Here is a 20,784-nt window from a genome sequence, read left to right on the forward strand (position 1 = left end):
TGCCCTGTGCCCCTCGCTAAGGAAGGCGCGTCAAGCCCATGAGAGTGGAGCCTGCGAAGTAGGGAGGAGGCTGAGGAGAACCTGGGCCACAGCCACTTGTGTCTGTTGCTGCTGCTGCTGGAGGAGCTGCTGGAGGAGCTGCATCTGGTGCTGGGTGGACAGCGGCGTGCCCGCGCCCAAGCCCGGGGGCTTCGAGGAAGAAGAGGGAAGAAGCATCCTGGGCGAGGCTGTCAGCACGGGCTCCTGGGGGCGGGCTGAGACCTGGCGGAGAAGAGGAGACACGGCGTGACCCTGGGCAGGCGCCACCTTTAGGAGTCTGCCTTTAGCGTGTAGGAGGGTGGGGTGAAATGGCCCGCTTTTAACCAAGAGCTGGAAATGCTACGTCTTTTTTTTTTTTTTTTTTTGGCTGCACTGGGTCTTCATTGCCGTGTGTGGGCTTTCTCTAGTTGTGGGACTACTCTTCATTGTGCGGGCTTCTCATTGCAGTGGCCTCCCTTCCAGAGCACGGGCTCTAGGCACGTGGGCTTCAGTAGTTGTGGCACACAGACTCAGGAGTTGTGGCTCTCAGGCTCTAGAGCGCAGGCTTACTGTTGTGGCGCACGGGCTTAGCTGCTCTGTGGCATGTGGGATCCTCCCGGACGAGGGCTGGAACCTGCGTCCCCTGCATTGGCAGGCGGATTCCTAACCACTGTGCCACCCGGGAAGCCGCAATGCTACGTCTTCAGTGGAAATGTGGACAGACTCCCACAGAGGAGATGATGATCTGATGGCCTGGGCTGGGACCACAGAGTCAGAAAACCCTATCTGGACACCTGAGTTACTGATGCCATGTGATGGGAGACCAGGCAGCTGAGATCATCCTATCACTTGCCCATAGCTTCCAACTATACCATGTTGTTGAGTCACTTGAGGTTCTGGACTTGGAGGGATCTGTCTCTATGAAAGATAGCTACCTACCACCCCACTACGGGGCGACTTCTACCTTTACTTTGTTGTGTTCTTAGGGCTCCCTCTTCCAGGCTCTGCAGGGTTCTCCTGGGCTGGCCACAAGTGAGGGAGGCGCTCCAGCCCAGCACGGCCTCCTCTCACAGTGAGAGCCACCAGGGAAGCAAGTCGGGACACAGACAGTGGTCTGGAGAGATCCTCTCTCTGAAAGGGGAAAGCAGTTTCTATTCCCTTCCCTCCTGTCTCCCTCCTGGTAGTTGGACACTTTCATTAAGACGGTTTCTGTGAGCCAGAGAATTCAAGCACAGGGTTGAATTTGATTTCTGGCAGCTCTGCTGCTGGTCCTTTTTCCGATGTGCAAGAGGAAGCACCCAGTGACAGAGGGCTTTTGCCACTTGCAGAGTACAAACTGGGCACCAAAGAAGATATCAGGCAGACAATCTGGAACAGCATTGCCCTTCAAACGAGACAGGTTTCTCCTTCTGATGAACTAGCCCAACGACTTCCACTTGAGAAAAGGCATTGCATGGTGAGGAAAGAGAGGCACTCCTGATACAGGCAACTGGCAGGGAATCTACAGGAAGGGGAATTTGTCAGTATTTTCCTCCTGTTGGCAGGGGTGAGGGGGGTGCGGGAGGGTTGTTTTGTCTTTGGGTTGGAGGTTCTTAGTTTCTTAACCTGGATCCTATCAGGAACTCCTTGAGGGCGGCCATCATCTCACCCATAAGATACGAGGTTGAAATTGACGCCTGAGGTGGTCTGGCAGTTTCTAACCTCCAAGAGGCCAATCTCCAGCCTCCCCAGGAGCATCAAAGGCACACAACCCCTAGCTGCAGGCAGAGGCAGCCCTAACTCACTCTGCTCCTTCAGCTGAGCCCCCGGGGATCATGTCACATTGTGCAAGGATTAGCCATGCACAGGTATTGTGCAGCGACAAGGTGCCATTCAAGGTGGGGCCTCCACTGGGAAGAAGGGGACCCAGTGCTGATGGGACCCTGGAGGGTGGCACGCATCGAGAATGAGCTCTGTGGCATCCTGACACGCAGCAGCGTCCAGCATCAACACACGGGGACTGAATCTCTAGAAGTCAGGCCCCTCTGAAAGGAAGTAAAACGTGCTCTGGAACCACCACGGTGCTGGGGAGCGCCTCACCCTAAAGGTGACCCAGCAGGCGCTAAGAGGTGACCGACAGTGGCTGAGGCTGTGACACAGACTGCTCTGGGAGGTGGCATGCGTGCAGACCGCCTGGGTGGGCCACCTCCGGCTTACCTTGGAGTCTGTATGGGAGCCTCCTTCCTTCCCTACCGCGTCGAGGTCAGTCACACCTCGGCTGAACTCCAGGGCCTCATTCCCTGGGAGCGGGGCCTCAACGGCATCGATGTCCGTCTCCTCTGCAGTGGCCGTGGAGGCCCTCTCGGCTCCGGTGAGCTGGCGGCCTACAGGGACAACAGAGAGGGTAGGGAAGGGGTACAGTCACACTAAGGACAACGTCCTACTTGCCCAACACTTTAGTTTTCAGTTGTGTCACACCTAGGGACGCCACTGGCTTTGTAATGTTTTCACATATCTTTTCACTCAAGTCTGTTAAATTTCCAATCCAGTAAGATGTTCTCATTTTAATATCCTTTTAAAGTCCAGAAACAAAGACACCATTTCCTCAAGTCTGCACATGACTGTTTGGCCATGCTCCTAACGGGCTGTCAGATAAGGGGTAAATCACCTCACTCCCTGGGCCCCAGTTCCTTCAACTGTATAGTGGAGGCTGAGTTAGGTGGGTGGGAGGGTTGCAGGCCTGAAAAATAAGGACAAGGAGATCCGAGGCCCCATCCCACACAGTACATCAGTCTCCCATCCTCAGAGCCTGCCTCTGACCATCCCTCAGGAGCAAAAGCTAGGGAAGGGCCCTGGAGAAGGCGGCAGTGGCAGAGGAGAGACAGGTGGCTGGTTTTCATGCCTTGTCTTGTCTATTTCCCACTTGCCCCTTCCTACCGAAGACAGTGACCACGTCTTTGATCACACGCTCAGCACGTGTATGAAATTCCTACTGTTTCTTATTTTTCTTCATTCCCTGTTCCTCTCTCTTTCCTGGGCTCTATAAAAACACCTGGAAATTCTCAGGCATTTCCCAGGAAACATTTTTTTTTTCTCTACATTTGGGATTAGGTTCATCACTACTGTCTTCAAATAAAACTTCTTAAAAGGCTTCAGAGACCAAGCACCAATTGTAAAACTGCACAGGCTAATGTAAGTAGCAAGTATGAAGAGTTGATTCCCTAACCCTAAGGCCGACCCAGGGAGCCAGGCTTTGGTCATTTGAGGGCCCGCCTTGTAGAACAAATAGTCCTAACAAGTCTTCTCATGCAAACCCATACGAGTCATCGGGGGAAGCAAGGCGGTATTTAGAAAGCCAACGGTGTGCTTGGTTTTCCTCCTGGCTGCTCTGGGAGCTGGGAGACGGACTGCTAAGGGTTGCAATGGCATGTAACAGAAAGGAGGGCCCTGGACCATGGCCTGGCAGGGCAGCTCTTCTGCTCCTTTGTAAAGCAGCCGGCAGGAACATAGGGAGTGGGCTACTTCCTACCATCTCCTGCACCCAGAAGTGACCTTCCTGACGATGAAGAAGTTGATCCTGTGAGAGGGAGGCCGATGGATAACTCGTGACTATTTCTTAGTAGGTGGATGGTGTTGGGAACTGAGCCTCTGAGTCTCCTTGCCCGCAGAGGAGTGAGCAGGGTGAACTGGGCCTGCGTTTGAGGAGAGATCTCCATCAGTCATCAGGAGGGACTGGCTCCTACAGCACGGGGCATCCATCTGTCAGTGCATTTAATTAGCACATGATAGCAACTGTGCCCTTCTGGTCTTGAGACCAAGGGTGTATTTCATTCATGGCTCCCAAGGATCTGGCACAGAGAAGGTGTTCAGTAGACACTAACAAAGGCAACAGTGCCACGACAGGGTAGCAGAACAGGGAAGTGGGCTATAAGAGGAGGCTGCCCCTCACCCCTGGAGATCCTAATGACAAGAACTAAGCAGCCCTCCAGAGGGTCTGGAGATGCCCAGGCCAGGAGCCCAGAAGGGACTGGAAAATCTCTTAGGTTCTAGCTCTGCTTCTGGGGGAGTCATTGAAAAACAAACTTCTCAACCATTTTCTTTGTACTAGTGGAGTTCTCAAACCAAGCCTGACGTACATGAAGTCACCAACTATGGGACTGCTTTTTGAGAGACTTCCTGCCACTCAGTGGGCTCTTTGAGGATCACATTTGGAGTCTTATAGATTTAGTACAGCTAACGGGTAGAGAGTACAAGCATACCTATTTTATTGCACTTTACAGATATTTCATTTTTACAAACTGAAGGTTTGTGGCAAACCTGCATTGAGCAAGTCTACTGGCACCATTTTTCCAACAGCATTTGCCTACTTTGTGTCTGTGTCACATTTTGGTAATTCTCACAATATTTCAAACTTTCTCATTATCTGTTATTAGGTGCTATCCATTATTTGTTATGATGATCTGTGATCAGTGATCTTTGCTTATAATTATTTGGGGGCACCATAAACTGTACTCATATAAGACAGTGAACTTAATGTGCTCTGACTGCTTCACTTGCTAGCCACTCCCACCACCACCCCCACCCTGCCCATCTCTCTTCCTTTCCTTGGGCCTCCCTATTCTCTAAGACACAACAATATGGAAATTAGGCCAATTAATAACCTTACACTGGCCTCAAGTGTTCAAGTGAAAGGAAGAGTCACATGTCTCTCATCTTAAATCAAAAGCTAGATATGATTAAGCTTAGTGAGGAAGGCGTGTTGAAAGCCAAAATAGGTCAAAAGCAAGGCCTCTTGCAACAGTTAGCCAAGTTGTGAATGCCTAACCCAGAGCAAGGCCCTAACTCTCTTAAATTCTATGAAGGCTAAGAGAAGGTAGGAAGCTACAGAAGAAGAGTTTGAAGCTAGCAGAGGTTGGTTCATGAGGTTTAAGGAAAGAAGCCATAACCATAAGGAAAAAGTGCAAGGTGAAGCTGCAAGTGCTGAGGTAGAAGCTGTGGCAAGTTACCCAGAAGATCTAGCTAAGATCATTAATGAAGGTGTCTACACTAAACAACAGATTTTCCATGTAGAGGAAACAGCCTTATATTGGGAAGATGCTGTCATTCAGGACTTTCATAGCTAGAGAGGAGAAGTCAATGACTAGCTTCAAAGCTTCGAAGGACAGGCTGACGCTCTTTAGGAGCTAATACAGCCAGTGACTTCAACTTGAAGTTGAAGCCAATGTTTATTTACCACTCCGAAAATCCTAGGGCCCTTAAGAATTACGCTAAAACTACTCTGCCTGTGCCCTACACATGGAACAACAAAGCCTGGATGACAGCACATCTGTCGACAACATGGTTTACTGAATATTTTAAGACCACTGTTGAGACCTACTGCTCAGAGAAAAAGATTCTTTCCAAATTATTACTGCTCATTGACAATGCACCTGGTCACCCAAGAGCTCTGATGGAGAGGTACAATGAGATTAATGTTGTTTTCACGCCTGCTAGCACAGCATCCATTCTGCAGCCCATGGATCAAGGAGTAATTTCAACTTTCAAGTCTTATTATTTAGGAAATACATTTCATAAGGCTACAGCTGCCATAAATAGCAATTCTCCTGATGGATCTGGGCAAAATAACTTGAAGATCTTCTGGAAAAGATGCACCATTCTAGACACCATTAAGAACATCCATGATCCATGGGAAGAGGCCAAAATGTCAACATGAACAGCATTTTGGAAGAAGTTGATCCCAACCTTCATGGATGACTCTGAGGGGTTCAAGACTTCAGTGGAGGAAATAACTGCAGATGTGGTGCAAACAGCAAGAGAACTAGCATTAGAAGGGGAGCCTGAAGATGTGACTGAATTGCTGCAATGTCATGATAAAACTTGAACAGATGAGGAACTGCTTCATATGGATAAGCAAAGAAAGTGGTTTCTTGAGATGGAATCTACTTCTGGCAACGATGTGTAAAGACTGTTGAAATGCCAATAAAGGATCTAGAATATTACATAAACTTAGTTGATAAAGCAGTGGCAGGGTTTGAGAGGATTGACTCCAATATTGAAAGAAGTTTTACTGTGGGTAAAATGCTATAAAACAGCATTGCCTGCTACAGAGAAATTGTTTGTGAAAGGAGCGTCAACCAATGTGGCCAACTTTACTGATGCCTTATTTTAAGAAACTGTCCCAGCCCGCCCCACCCCGCACCTTAGCACCCACCACCCTAATCAGTCAGCACCCATCAACACTGAGGCAAAACCCTCCACCAGCAAAAAGATTACGGTTTGCTCAGATGATAGTATTTGTTAGCAATGAAGTATTTTAAAAGTATGTACAGTTTTTTACATATAATACTATTGTACACTTAATAGACTACAGTACAGTGTAAAGATAACTTTTATGTGCGTTGGGAAACCAAAAACTTTGTGCTACTCGCTTTATTGCAATATTCATTTTATTGCTGTGGTCTGAAACTGAACTCGCGATATCTCCTAGGTATGCCTGTATAGTAACAGATCTGTTAGAACCGGGGGGGTAAAGCTGGGGTAGAGAGAAAGAACAAGCTAGATGGAGGGATATTATTATTGTGTGTGTGCCTGTCAGTGTATCAGATAACACAACATCTCGAAAAGGGACCCACAGCAAACGGTCTTCTGCAGGTCCTATCAGACAAGGGACAAAATCTAGTATTTGCAATGTTCCTGATATCGACAAGCCCAAGGGACAAGAAATGATACGAAAATCTTCTGGTAAAACCAGGAAACTTACAGGATCGGGCACTATGGATTTCAAATTGTAATAGGGACAGGTAAGACTGAACTTGGGGTAGGGGATGGTGCTTTTTAAACTGTTTATTTAAACTATACTGGATACACTGAATAGTCTCTAGACATATGCTGATTTCATTCATCTACTCAGTAAGTATTTGTTAAGAACCCTGTATACAAAAGAAGTCCACTGGGCATAAAGATGAATAAGCAAAATCTGTGCTTTCAATGCTTCCCCAGCCTGATGGAAGAAACAGACACAAACCACAGATGCAGCATGAGGCTGTATCACCTATGAGGGAGCTATCCAGGGTACAGGACAACAGAAGAGGAACATCTAAGTCAGGCGGGTGTTAGAGAAGGCCGTGCAGAGGGGAAACACCTCCTGAGGAAGGAGTACCAGCTAAAGCAGGTGAAGAAGCAGGCAGAGGGGAGGGGAGGCCATGGAAGGCACTCTAGGCAGAGGGCAAGGCAGGGGCAAAGACACAGAGGTACAGAAGTCCACAGCATGGTTGGAGACACTGCAAATGACTCTGCGGGAGGGACCTGACCAGGAAGCGTCAGGATCTGATCTTGAAGGAAGGCAAGAAGGTGAAGTAATACCAAAAGATTTTCATTTTTTCAAATTTCACCTAGGGATGACGTGGAGGATAGATCTATAAGGGACACGATAGAAAGCAACACTCTAGGGGAGAAAGATGAGGGCTTAAGCTAAAGAGGTGGCATAAGACAGAACAGAGGGGACAAATCTGAAATACCTTCAGGGGTGCAGAAATCACAGGACTTGGTAACCAACTGTCTGCGGGCGGGGAAGGGGGAGGGAAAGAGGGAGAGAGGAGGAGATGGGGAGGGAGAGAGAGAGGAATACATGTAGAATGAGTTTTAAAACTCTGATTTAGGTGACTGAGTAGAGACTGGCATCCTTTAGGGAAAATTTTGGAGAAGGAGGATTGTGGGTAAGAGAATGAAATTGTGAGAGTCCGTAGCAGCTAACTGGAGATAGCCACTATCCGTAAGTGGAGAGTTCAAGAAAAAGGTCTGGGCTGGAGTTAAAACCATGGGCAGTCAAAAAAGAGCAAAGGGACCGATCCCAGGAGAAAATCCCCACACCTGAGGGGTAGGTAGAAAGGAGAACCTACAAAGGATGCCGGAAAGCAGCTAGCGGAGAAAAAAGGAAAGAGTGCGGGGTGGCGGTGGGGGGCCCCAGAAGCTGGGGAAGGGGAGTGCTTCATTCCCAGTGGTGCACACTGCAGACAAAGGCTGGTTCAATTTGCCGACTAGGTGGTCCTTCAGTGACCTGGACTGGTCGTTTCAGGAAGGGCTGGCAGGCAGCAGACACCAGATCACTGGAGGTTGAAGGGCTAATGGCGAGGGTGGGATAAAACGTAGACAATGAGTATAAATGTCTCGCAAGAAGCTTGACTATGGAGAGGAAAGAGATAGGCTGGGGGAGATGCAGGGACAAGGAAGGTTTGATTTTTTTTTTTTTTATGATGGAAAAGACTTGACCTTATCTGTTTGCAGTGGGGGGAAAAGTCAGCACAGTAGAAGATTCAGGTGATGATTTAGGAGAGAGCTGATGGCTCAGGGTTTAGGAAGAGGCGAGATGAGGGGAAAAGCAGAGGCGGTGAATAGGTTAATCTCAGACAGGAGAAGAACATGGTCCACCAAGACGGAAACTGGGGATGAGGGAAAGGCAGAAGGACTGCTGAATGGCAAAGGAGCCTGGGGCCAAGTCTGGGGACCACAGATGTGTAATGGACCAGCGTCACAGGGCAAAATGGACAGGTACTGTTGGATGAATGTAGAACTTTTTACATGTCAATTATACCTCAAAATAAAATGGTTAAAATAAAAAGGATTATCAGCTCAGTCCAAAAGTACTTGAAATGGCCACTTTCTGCCTCAAAATTGCAACAGCAATAGCTTAAACTCAAATAGTGCTTACTGTGTTCCAGGCACTAGTTTAAGGGATTTACATGTCTTAACTCATTTATCCTTAGAACCACCCTGAGAGTTAAGCACTATTATTATCCCCATTTGACAGATAAAGAAACTGAGGCACAGAGCTGGTAAGGCTGGAGCTGGGGCTCAAAGCCTGCCAGTCTGGCTCCAGGCTTGGTGCTTTTAACCATTGCACCACCTCGTCTCCCAACAGGCTCACTGCTTCCACCTGTAGTCTCAGCCACCCTGCTTTATCTTCTTCATTGCATCGACATCCCCTAAAATGGTCTTGTTTGTCATCTGTTTGATCCCCCACCCCAACTTTCAGTGTGAGCTCCTCGCCAGCGGAAACCTTGTCTTGTTCACAGTATCCCCAGAATCGAGCCTGGCATATGCGGAAACTCGATAAACATATGCTGAATGAAGGAAGGGAACTGAAACTCAGGAGAACCAAAGGATCAGGCAGTGGCGGCCTGATGAGATGGAAGAGCAGGTGTGGTGGGAGCGTGGAAGTGACACAAGGTCAGTGGTGTGCTTGCTTGAATAAGCCAGATGCCCAGGTCCAGCAGATGTAACAGGTACACAGTAAATACTCCTGAATCCACTGCTCACTGTCTAGATGGCAAGAGTTTTATTTCTAAGAAGCTCTAATCTCCAAAGGGCTCCAAGCCCTTCCCCACGTTGGATTGTCTGCTGCCCTGGGAAGAGGGACGCCTCCAGGGGAACGGGATCTCTCCCAGGAAACCCACTCCAGGAGTCAAAGAAACTGCACAGGGCAAAGCAAGGCAAGAGGAACAGGGGCAGTGGCCCCACCTGGCTCTGAGCCCCGGGTACTGGCCAAGGACAGCTGCTGCCAAAACATACAAAAGATAAATCTCCCCCAGGGTAGGGAACGGTGGGAAGAATGAGGGAGGAAAGAAAGGCAGGCAGAGAAAGGGAGAGAGGGGCGGCACACACAATGAAAGTGAGGACTTTCATTAAAAGCACTCCCGAAACCCAGAAGGGAAAGGGCAGACAAGACATCAAAGAAGACAGCAAAGCCTCCGCACTTTCCAATTCCTCCAGAGTAAACAAGTTTCCTCTGCATGACAAACGGCCTGCCTGGGGCAGCTCCGCTGGAAAGATAAACACTGCATTAAATGAAAGCGCCCTAACGTGGAAGCAAGATTCTTGTTAAAAGGAAAAGAAAACCTGCCGACCGACAGTTCCACTGTGGAGCTTCAAGGTGCCCCGTTACAGAGAAAAATCCTAATGGAGTCAATAAAGTCTTCTGGGTGAAGAATTTATGGAAAAAAGGAACGTGTTCCTAGCAGTTTATAGACAGTATGGAAGCAAGTGGGGCTGTAAAAGGGAAGTGACTACGGGGCTTGATAAGAAAACATTTCCCATCTCAGATCTGTAGAATTCCAAGCACTGATACTCAAAGTAGGTTTCACTTCATGGCAGTGGCACTACACGGCATTCAGAGGGCACCTGATTAATCGTTTAACGTGGATCTGTCATGAAATCATGGAACTTCAGAGATCTTCTTGTCCACTGCCCCCACTGCATAGATGGGGTCACGTAGTTGAGACTCTGAACTGGAGAACCGGCTAATAGCTAATGTGTATTTAGAGTGTATTACAGGCTAGGCACGATGCTGATTGACATGCATTATCTCCCAATACCTAGCAGATAAGAATGATCCAGAAAGACTATAAAGTTTGCTGAGGATCACCCGGCTGAGAAGTGGTAGAGTTAGGATCCAAGCCCAGCTGTTCAGGTGCCAGAACCCAGACTCTCAGCTGCTTCTCTAGTCTGCTGGTCCAACACTCTCTCCAAAATGCCACACTGCCTTTTCATTTCTGTGATGGTTGCTTTTGTGTGCCAATGTGCCTGGGCCATGGTGCCCAGATATTTGACCAAACATTATTCTAGATATCGCGCTGCAGGTATTTTTCGCACGAGAGTAAACATTTAAATCAGTAGACTCTGAGTCAAGCATGTTACCCTCCATGATGTAGGCGGGCTTCAACCAATCAGTTGAAGGTCTTAACAGAACAAAGACTGACCTCCCTGTAAGAAGAGGGAACTGTGCCAGCAGACCATCTTTAGATTGGAACTGCAGCTCTTTCCTGGACTTCCAGCCTGGAGCCCACCCTGCAGATTTTGGACTGGCCACACCTCCACAATCACATGAGCCAATTCCTTAAAATGGTATATGTGTGTGTCTGTGTGTGTGTGTGTGTGTGTGTGTGTGTGTGTGTGTGTGTGACATGAGCCAATTCCTTAAAATGGGGTGTGTGTGTGTGTGTATCTCCCTGAAAAATACAATTTACATCACTCCCCAGGCCATATTCTCCCTTACATGAGTTGGGGAGAGCCCCTACCACTCCCTTTACTCTGCAGAGACGCCAACACGATATATGGAGAGCATATCCAACCCATGCTTGACCTCCTTAAAGAGATATATACTCAGTGCTTTGACATCTTAAACTCTGAAGCAACTACACTGGGCCTGACAGATTTCCCTAAAATGAACCGAGATGTTTCATTTCCCTAAAATGAACGTCAGTTACATTCTTCTCAGGGAGAATGGTATACAGAAGGTGCCAAATAGATGAAATCTCACGTATATTACTGTAATTTGAAAAAATGATCACCAAAAAGGTTATAAAAGGAGAGGTGCATGTAGCTGATGGGCCCATTATCTTGACGCTGACCACCTGTTAGTCAGAAGAGCGCAGCCACGTTGGTCTGTATCTGCAGCCTCAGCCACCATCACTCATCACCGTCAGTACTCTCTTCAGCCTTCCAGCCTCACCCTCTAGGCTACATCACCTCAATGCTACCTACTCCCCCCAAACCAAGGTCATCGTTCTTCATCAAGGGGACTGTTTAGAAGTCACTCCCTGCTGAAATTTCTACTCAATCTCCACGCTCATTGTGGCACAGAGTAAGCACTGAATAAATGCTGTTGACAATGACTAAAATGACACACATCCCTTGCCACAATCACTGACCATGTTTACCAGTTTATTCAACAAGTATTTATTATGCCAGGAACAGTCCCTACCCTCCCAGAGCTTGCACTCTACTGAAGACAGGAGGACACTATGTATCTGGTAGACAGTGGGCCAAATGCTGATGTTAACAGCATCAGCCAGGAGTGAAAAGAACATAGGAACCTGGAGGAAAAAAGTGTTTAACTTTTCGGGAAGGGGAGAGGAAGAGAATGGGACAGTGGAAGCTGGAAGGCAGGCTCCCCAGAAGACAGGACAGTGAAGGATAAGTAGAATGACTGCCTGGGGTAAATGCAGGAACCACCGGCAGATGGAACGGCATTGACAACGGCTGGAGGGTACACGATACACTCAGGGTGCTAGGGGAGGAGTGGGGGGAGACAAGACGGAGAAAAGGATAGGAAGGGATCCCTACTGGAATCTCTACTCACCCCCAGAGAGAATCCTGCCTAGTATCACAGGAAATCATATCAACCCACCCCCACCCAGAAGACCCCTGCAGGGTCTAGAAGGGGAAGGAAGGAGTAGCTCCCGCTGCAGGAGGGAAAGAGGACCTACCCCTCAGAATAGTCTACATGAAATGTTATCCAGCTCTTCTCTCCAAAAGGCCAAACCATACCATCCTGACCTCTTTAGCAAATGGCTGAGAAGTTAGTTCTGATTAGGTGCTCGGAGGCTAGATCAAGCTCCACAGACAGGAGTTCCATGATAAGAACACAGTTCAAACACTCAACCTCTAGGTAACCTCCCTATGTCCAACTCCTTTCACTCCAGGAATAAATGGCTTCACCAGAGACAATGCCCTTTACTTTCTGATTAGAATTTCTTTGTATATGTGCATCCTGGCTGCTAGTGGTACTGTGGGTTTGAAAGCCTCTGAGGCTTAGCTATGATTCTCCACCAACAAGGGAGCAGGGCATCACCAAAGAACACTTAATAACGTAAAGGTATCAATCTTTTCCAGCTAGCAGCTCTGAGGGCAAATCCTTCAGTTCAGAAGTGAGCAGATCAGCTTCTGTCCTCTGAGCAACATGGCCAGCTATAGGTCTGGTATAATGAAAAGTACATCTTTCTCCCACTATCGCCACCTAGTTCCTTTTTGCAGAATGAACCACAGTAACCAGTGTCTTGTGTATCATTCTGGAGATGTTCTATGCAGAGTAGGCACATATATGGTTTCATGTGTATATGTATATATACATATATATACACACACACTTTCATTTACATGTATATATTTTTCTACAGTATAATTGGTAGCGTGTCATATCCACAGTTCTACACCTTGATTTTTTTTTAATTCAACAAAATATCTTGGAGATGACTTTTTATCAGTTCATAGAGTACACCAACTCTGTGTAATATCCCATTATTTGTAACCATAATTTATTTTAAAATCCCCTCTTGCTATTTCCGATTTTTTGCTTTTATAACAAATTCTTTGCTGACGTAACTTTATGTATGCGTTATTTCATACATGTATGGGTTTACCCTTAACGTGAATTCTTTGAAGGGAATTTGAGGGTAATTCGGGGGTCAAAGCATGTGAATTTTCAAAATTAATGATTTCCACATTTTTCTCCATAGGGATTCTACCTTTATCACACACTATGTCAACATGTGTGTCTGGGTTTATTTCTGAGCTTTCTGTTCTGATCCATTCACGCACTTATTCATGCATCAGCACAGTTTTACCTATTATAGCTTTATAATATGTTTTTGTACCTGGAAAGCCACTCCTCTGTCATCACTCATCTCTTCCAGGATTTTTTCTATTCTTGCTTTTTCCCATATTTTAAAATAATAATAGCTAACATGTATTTGGTGTTTACCATGTGCCAAGCACCAGACTCAGCATTTGAAATGTACCTGCTCATCTAATCAACACAAAAATTCTATGAGGCAGGCATTACTGTTATTTCTATTTTTTCCAAAAGAGGAAACTAAGGCACAGGGAGGTTATGGAACTTGCCCAAAATCACACAGCCAGTGACCACTGCAGCTAGAATGCAAACCAAGAGTCTCTACTCTTCACCACTTTGTGATAATGCCTTTTGCAGTATGAGATTTCTTTTGCTATTTTCTAACTTCTTGAATTGAATGTTTAATTAATTTGATTTTCATGATTGATCATCTATTAATGTAAATAATTAAGGCTTTGATTTTCCTCTGAGCACTCTTTCATCTGTATCCCATAAGTTTTGAATATGATAGCGTACCAAGGTGCCTACTTTGCTGTTAAAAATTTGTATTGTAATGTTAAATTTATAGATTAATGTAAGGAGAATTAACATTTTTATGATGTTGAGATTTCCCAACCAAGAACTTTCCAATTGTTTATGATTTTCTTCATATAAAACATATGTTTTATTATGATTATTCATAGGCATTTTATCTTTTTAAATTGTTATTTTAGTGGATATGTTCTTCCACTATGACTTCCAACTGGTTGTTGTTGGAATAGAAAACCAGTTATCCATATGTATCTATTGGACCTCACCTCTTTAACTAAATTCTTTCATTTCTAATAGCTTTCAGTTTATTTTCTTGGGTTTTCCACATAAAAATGTATAAACCATATTAACTTTTTGCCTAATACTCATACTTTTCCCCCCACATTTACTGTTAGATTATAGAGATGATAAAAGACATCTTTGTCTTATTCCTGACTTTTAATGAGACTTGAAGATTGGAGATATTGGAATAATGTCCACGCTGAGGGTTCATAAAACTATAGAATTTAGAAATAGGAAACAAAAAACCTACTTAGATAACTGTAATTATCTTCTTTCTAATTTGTTTTATGAAGTTGCTTTTGTATGGTAATTTTCTTTGGGGTCTGACTTGGTAGCATAAACAGCTCTACCTTTAAAATGTGTTTCCTGATATCCAGTTTAAATGCTTCTTTGTTTGATAGTTTAAATATCTTTAATTTTCTGTTCTAAAAGTAACACACATTCCTTAAAGAAAATTTGGAATACAGAGAGAAACGGAGAAAATCAAATGTTTTTTAAGTGAACTGATTGCCTGCACGCACGAACACACACACACACACACACACACACACACACACACACACACACACACACACACACACACACACACACACACCCACCCACCCAAGAGGACTCTCAGAGTTAAGGACTTGGTCCTGGTAAGATGGAGGAGGGGAGACAACTGAATTTGAATGCGGAGGAAATTGTTTTCAGAAGAAATTTACTTTTCAGAGTCCAAAAATCTAGCCAGGATAAGCTGATCCTTAGGACTGTTCACTGGGCTGAAATATCCCAAAGAAATCTTTGATTCTCTGACCAATTCTCTCAATCTTTGTGCCTGTCTTCTCCCCACCTCTCCGGAGGAAGTCACCCAGCCGGTGAAATAGCCCCACACTCTGAATCTGTGACCCAGGAGGAAACAGGCTTCTTTTGGGGATTGGCTCAAGATGAAAACCAGACCGCTCCCCACCTGAACATCCCCATTCCTGGGCCACCCTTCACTTCCACCGCCCCACGCTGTGTGTCTACCTGCCTGTTCATCCACACCCACGGCAGTGACCTACCTGGGTCCCCTGAGCTGTTGCTGTTCCTCTCACTCTCCCCGTCTTCCTGGCCGTCGGCATTCTGCTGCGTGTGCTGTAGGCTCAACTTGTGGCAGACCTCGAAGGCCTGCCCCACCGTCCGGACGATTCGCATAGCTTGGCTCTGGGAAGGAGAAAGGAAAGGAGAGAAGGGAGGATGTGGAGACCCTCTATAAGGACACAAGAAGGGCCGAGGTGGGAGAGGATGTGCAAGAGGCATGCAGACAGAAACCCATGAAGCCAGCAAAGGAAAGAGATGGAAAAACCTCATGTTGTTTGGATGTGCACATACTCACAAAGAAGAATGCAAAGACATTTTCCCTTCCTGAAATACTCCAGAAAACAAGAAATTGTCACCACAGTTCTGAAACAATCAGTCAACTGAATGGACAGATAGCAAACATACCAATTCTGGACTTAGCCCAATTCCAACTCCCAAGTTTGACAAAAGTGGTTGATACGCTTCAGAATTCTTTGCCAACCATTATCAAATGTTCCATGGGCTCATCACACTAACAGTAACTCAGCCATGTTTTTTTTTTTTTTCTGCTGGAAGCGGTGGGTTTCCCTGGTGTTCCTGCAGACCGAGGGTTGAGAAGCCATGGTCTAAACAGCAGAACCAGCTGAGGCCTGGAGTCCAAGTTCCCTGGAACACGACTGGCAGCCAACGGTATCTAAGGTGAGCTTCCCAGCCTTGCTCTAAAGATGTCTCTCATTGGGTCTATTCTTTGGCTACTTCCTTTCTTTTTTTTTCTTTTCTTTCTTTCTTTTTTCTTGCTATTTAACCTCTTCCTCTAACTGCCCAAGCACTGAGCTTAACCCTAGCTCCCAGTATTACACTGCTAGGACAGCAGGAGACAGGACAAAAGAGCCTGTTCCTAGAAGGAGTCTCAAGTGGCCCACATAGGCCATGAGGAAAAACCACATGCAAGGTTTTCAGGGCAGGTGTTCTAACTGGATAACGGATTATAATTTGCTAATCAGTCTGTTTTCACGTTCCTTCAAAGACTCACTGAATGACTTCAGTGAGAGCTATGCAGAGTTTAAGAGCTCAGGCTGGGAAAGCTTAGGTCACTGCTCCTCTTACACCAGTGGTCCCCAAACACTCTGCCACCACAGACTGCACTGTATTTAACTGTGGCCGTCACTCTATGCCTTGAGTCTAAGATGAATCACATCTTGGATGATCTGACGTCAGGTCAGTTGTGACTACCTAATGGCACCATCAGTTCACCCCACACATTAAAAAAAACCCAAGGTAACGTCAGCAGTCAAGTAGAGCTTCTCATCAGCAAACCGATGAAACTATAGACAAACGCAGAGTCCAATGTTTTGATAAGCCTGTAAGGCCTTGTGGAGGATAAACGTAGGATTCATTTACACTATTCATAATATTGAAATAAGCTCCTATTTCTCCATTACTATCTTCATGAATCCCTAAGGGCCTTGGATCCCATGTACGGAACTACTGCTCTAATTCACTCTCTGCTAGGTTTAAGTCCCCAAGTCGCCACCCTTACTATTTCCTCAAGCCTGGCATTACTTCTGTGTTCTCCCTTTTCATTTCAGGCCGCAGTATTCATGTTAAGATGAAAAGGCATCTTGGCCAATCGTCATCATAGGCCTACTTCAGATCTCAGTCTACTTCTACTCCTCCTGACGTTCCTCAAACCACTTCCTAGAAGTGACCGCCTTAGTGCTCAAACCTCTCTTCGCCCAGGATGCGAACTCCAGGGATGTTCTTAACTGATCTCTCACCTGGAACATCCTGACGTGTCTGGATGATGAGAACTTTAAGTGAGGCAGGAAGAGATGAGTAACTTCTGTGGGATGCCCCATCACCCGGTGGTGGATCAGAGCCTCTGTCCTGTACATCCAACCTTAACTTCCTCCTGTTTACCGAAGGTCAGGCTTAGGCCCCTTCTCACACCGCAAGTTTGTACTAAGAGATACCTGCTCTGTCTGCACTGGAAGTTGAGGAACAGCAGGCACTGGTCTTAAGTAAGAAGCCCCCACCTTTCTCACTCCCAAAATATATTTAAAAAGTGTCATTTATGGGCTTCCCTGGTGGCGCAGTGGTTGAGAGTCCGCCTGCCGATGCAGGGGACATGGGTTCGTGCCCCGGTCCGGGAGGATCCCACATGCCGCGGAGCGGCTGGGCCCGTGAGCCGTGGCCGCTGAGCCTGTGCGTCCGGAGCCTGTGCTCCGCAACAGGAGAAGCCACAACAGTGAGAGGCCCACGTACCGCAAAAAAAAAAAAAAAAAAAAGTGTCACTTAGAGGGCACAGTCCCTAACCAATCCAGGCCAAGCACATCTTTCACATGTCCTTTGGCAATCAAGCTGTGCTCTGAGAAGGAGGCTGAGCCAGGAAGCTCAACCCTCAGGTGAAAAAGAAGATTCTGTTCCACTCAAAAGTGTTCTTCCCCCAGGCCTCCTTAGATCTGTTGTTACTTATTCTCTTTATGAGAATAAGAGCAGACTGCCTGTGGTTAATCTTTTACAGCAAAGCTTACTACCAGTTTACCAAACCTTAGAGATGCTATATTCTACCTACCAAATATAGCCAGTGTCCATTACACAGAGCCTTTCCCTTCTTCTGATTTTCAGAAATTTTGCTCTCTTACACATCTTTACAAGAGGCAGAAAAGGACAAATTTGGGAGGCCTAGAAATAAAATATGGTAAGTCTAAATGATATGTAGAGATTCCATATTTAATTCCATTACTTCCTTATCTTCCATAAATTAACCCAGATAAATCATACTGCATAAGTATCTGCAAAGGCTGAGTTAGTCTTTTCCCAATTGTATTATTACCAGAGTACAGACCCAGTTTCCCTCTTAAAAATATATACTTACGGGCTTCCCTGGTGGCGCAGTGGTTGAGAGTCTGCCTGCCAATGCAGGGGACACGGGTTCGAGCCCTGGTCTGGGAAGATCCCACATGCCACGGAGCAACTAAGCCTGTGAGCCACAACTACTGAGCCTATGCGTCTGGAGCCTGTGCTCCGCAATGGGAGAGGCCGTGAGAGTGAGAGGCCCGCGCACCGCGATGAAGAGTGGCCCCTGCTCTCCGCAACTGGAGGAAGCCCTCGCACAGAAACGAAGACCCAACACAGCCAAAAATAAATAAATAAATTTATAAAAAATATATACTCACACAGAAAATTCCAAATTTACTACCACATGCGTTGCTACAAAATCTCAGGTTCTCCTAAGGAGGACATGTTACAAATCCCCCCAACTCTGTAAGTCACAGAGTCACAGAGGTTAGTTACCTCCCTTAACTAACTTTTAATATTAAAAAATGAAAGGGACTCAAGTGTCCCTGAGTCTAAGGAATTAACAGCGGAAAGGACAGGATCTCTAAACTTCTCTTTGGAAGGAAACACTCCGATTGAAGTATGAGGATATAGCTGGTGGGAAATGACGCTTCAGAGGACCTGCATTTCTCATGCATCACACACTGACGGTGGATGATGGGATACACTCAGGACTGAGCATCTGCAGAACCTGGAACCCAGCTCAAATCTCTATGCTGCCACCTTCATCAAGGACAAATGTAAGACACACACGCACCGGTTTCAACCAACTATTTACAAGCCCAAAACGGTCATAAGGAAGTGGCTGGTCTTAATGCTTAATATTTGTACTCTCCGTGTGTCATTTTCACATTTTAGTACATTTACTAGGACAAGCAATTGACCCTCACCTCTATCTGATTCCCCTGAAAAAGGAGAAAATGCAGACTTAGGGTTCACTGGTCCTGACTTCCCTATGTTAGAAATGACTCCCACCTCCCTGGTCTCCCATTTCCTTCCTAGCCCCCTCTACCAGAGCTGCTCTGCAGAACATCTCTGTAACTTCAATGGAAAAGTGAATCACTGATGTTAATAGCCTCTCCTCTGCCACGCAGAGGAATAAATATATGGCTAACATATATGAGAGCACCTCCCACAGTGCTTGGCATGTACCAAGTGCTCAAGAAATGTTTTATTCTGAATATGGAATTCACTGCACCAAAGGGGAATTAAGACATAAAACAAACAGTAGTTCAGGAAAGGCTAGGCTTACTTTATCAATAATAGAAACGTGAAGACATGAAGGGAGCTGTCTCTTATGTAGGTATGTTAGCATCAAAAGGGCTAAAGCCATCAGCTCTCTGTCCCCATAGCAACAGAGAGGAACTGGGCCAAATCATCTTTGGTCTGAGCTGGTATAAAGGTTTCTGCTGTGAGGAAACTGTTGAGTAAGAGTTCTAGATTGGCACATTCAGTGCTAAGTGATTTCATTTTGATTTATCCTTCACTCCTGTTTAATGTGAAGGCTGTATTTCCATTCACAGTAAAAGGACACAGTATCATGTTTTATGAAGAGCTCTCCGCACTTGAAAACAATCAAGCTACCCTATCTGCTTTACAGAATGGTTATATACACGTAAAAGAACAGCCCCTCCCCCTCACCACTCCAGCAGTTAGAAGGGGCTGGGTGGCTCCTAATTCTCTCCCAAATGGCTATGTGAATTCAGAGGGCCCTTGACCTTTTAGGCTCCCCTTCCTTGACCAGTAAAAAGACTACTTTTAGAAGATTCTATATAAGGACCTCGTTGGGGAATATTACTTGAAGGTGGCTAGGAGGGCCAGCCTGCACCTGGCAGGGGCTGTCCCTCCCCTCACTGGTGCCACCTTCTCCCTGCATGGTCATGCTGGCCCCTGCCTGCCAGGCCTACCCCACGTGGTAACTGGGCCTTCCGGCCTTCTAAGCAAGAAGGCTGCACCTCGGAATGCAGGAATCACACATGCTGGAACTTATTTTAATAAACCATAACTAACTCAAGAGGGAGAAGCTTTAAGAAGAACCCATTCCATCGGGCCCCACGGGTCATCACGAAGCAGGTGCTCATACCTCCTGACCTTTGCAAATCAAACTGGGGCTTTAAAGTTGTGAAGATAGCCAGGTACGAAGCAGAGCAAATAATTAGCATGTTGGGAAGGCAGCCTTTTCCAGCTCCGGGATATGGGCATTCTCTGGAATTTACTAGGTTTTTTATTTTCATTATTTATCTATCTATTTACTTATTTATGGCTGCGTTGGGTCTTCGTTGCTGCGTGCGGGCTTTCTCCAGTTGCGGCGAGCAGGGGAGTTATCATATAAGTAAGGAAAGTGAATAGAAGAAGCTCAAAATGCAAGGTATACATGATGATGAAGAAGGTGATGATGACAATGACCGAGAATGAAGAGAAGACTGGGGGCACACTTCTTACAAGTAAGTGTCTTTCTTAGTCTACTTAGCCTTCCCTAGTGTAAACTTAGCGTTCTACTCCAGTGTACATCCCCCTCCTCCGCCACCCTGTATCTCCTGGGAACTTGAGATTTATCTGCCAAGTGCTTCTGAATTCTAAGGAACTGCAGCCCAGTAAGTCAGTTCTAGGACAACTCACAGGTTTGTAATTCTTTTCATCTACCACAGCAAGAAAGCACAGTGCCCCTCTCTTGACCTTAACCA

At 46.2% G+C, this 20,784-nt stretch overlaps 1 protein-coding gene across 3 annotated transcripts in view; it reads right to left on the reverse strand.

The window, feature by feature from the left end:
- Positions 1-20,784, reverse strand: part of NOS1AP (nitric oxide synthase 1 adaptor protein) — a gene marked incomplete at both ends in the record, with an annotated part of 288,950 nt that overhangs the window by 8,991 nt on the left and 259,175 nt on the right. For 2 of the 3 annotated variants that reach the window (XM_082653374.1, XM_082653375.1), the window contains 3 exons: positions 82-261; positions 2,215-2,381; positions 15,262-15,403. In XM_082653374.1, coding sequence (XP_082509500.1) covers positions 82-261; positions 2,215-2,381; positions 15,262-15,403 — 489 coding nt within the window. Of the gene's footprint in view, positions 1-81; positions 292-2,214; positions 2,382-15,261; positions 15,404-20,784 lie in introns of all 3 variants that reach the window. The other variant, XM_082653376.1, reaches the window with a different exon arrangement.

Source organism: Grampus griseus, assembly GCF_964374135.1.
Source record: "Grampus griseus genome assembly, chromosome: 1".
Lineage (NCBI taxonomy): Eukaryota > Metazoa > Chordata > Mammalia > Artiodactyla > Delphinidae > Grampus > Grampus griseus.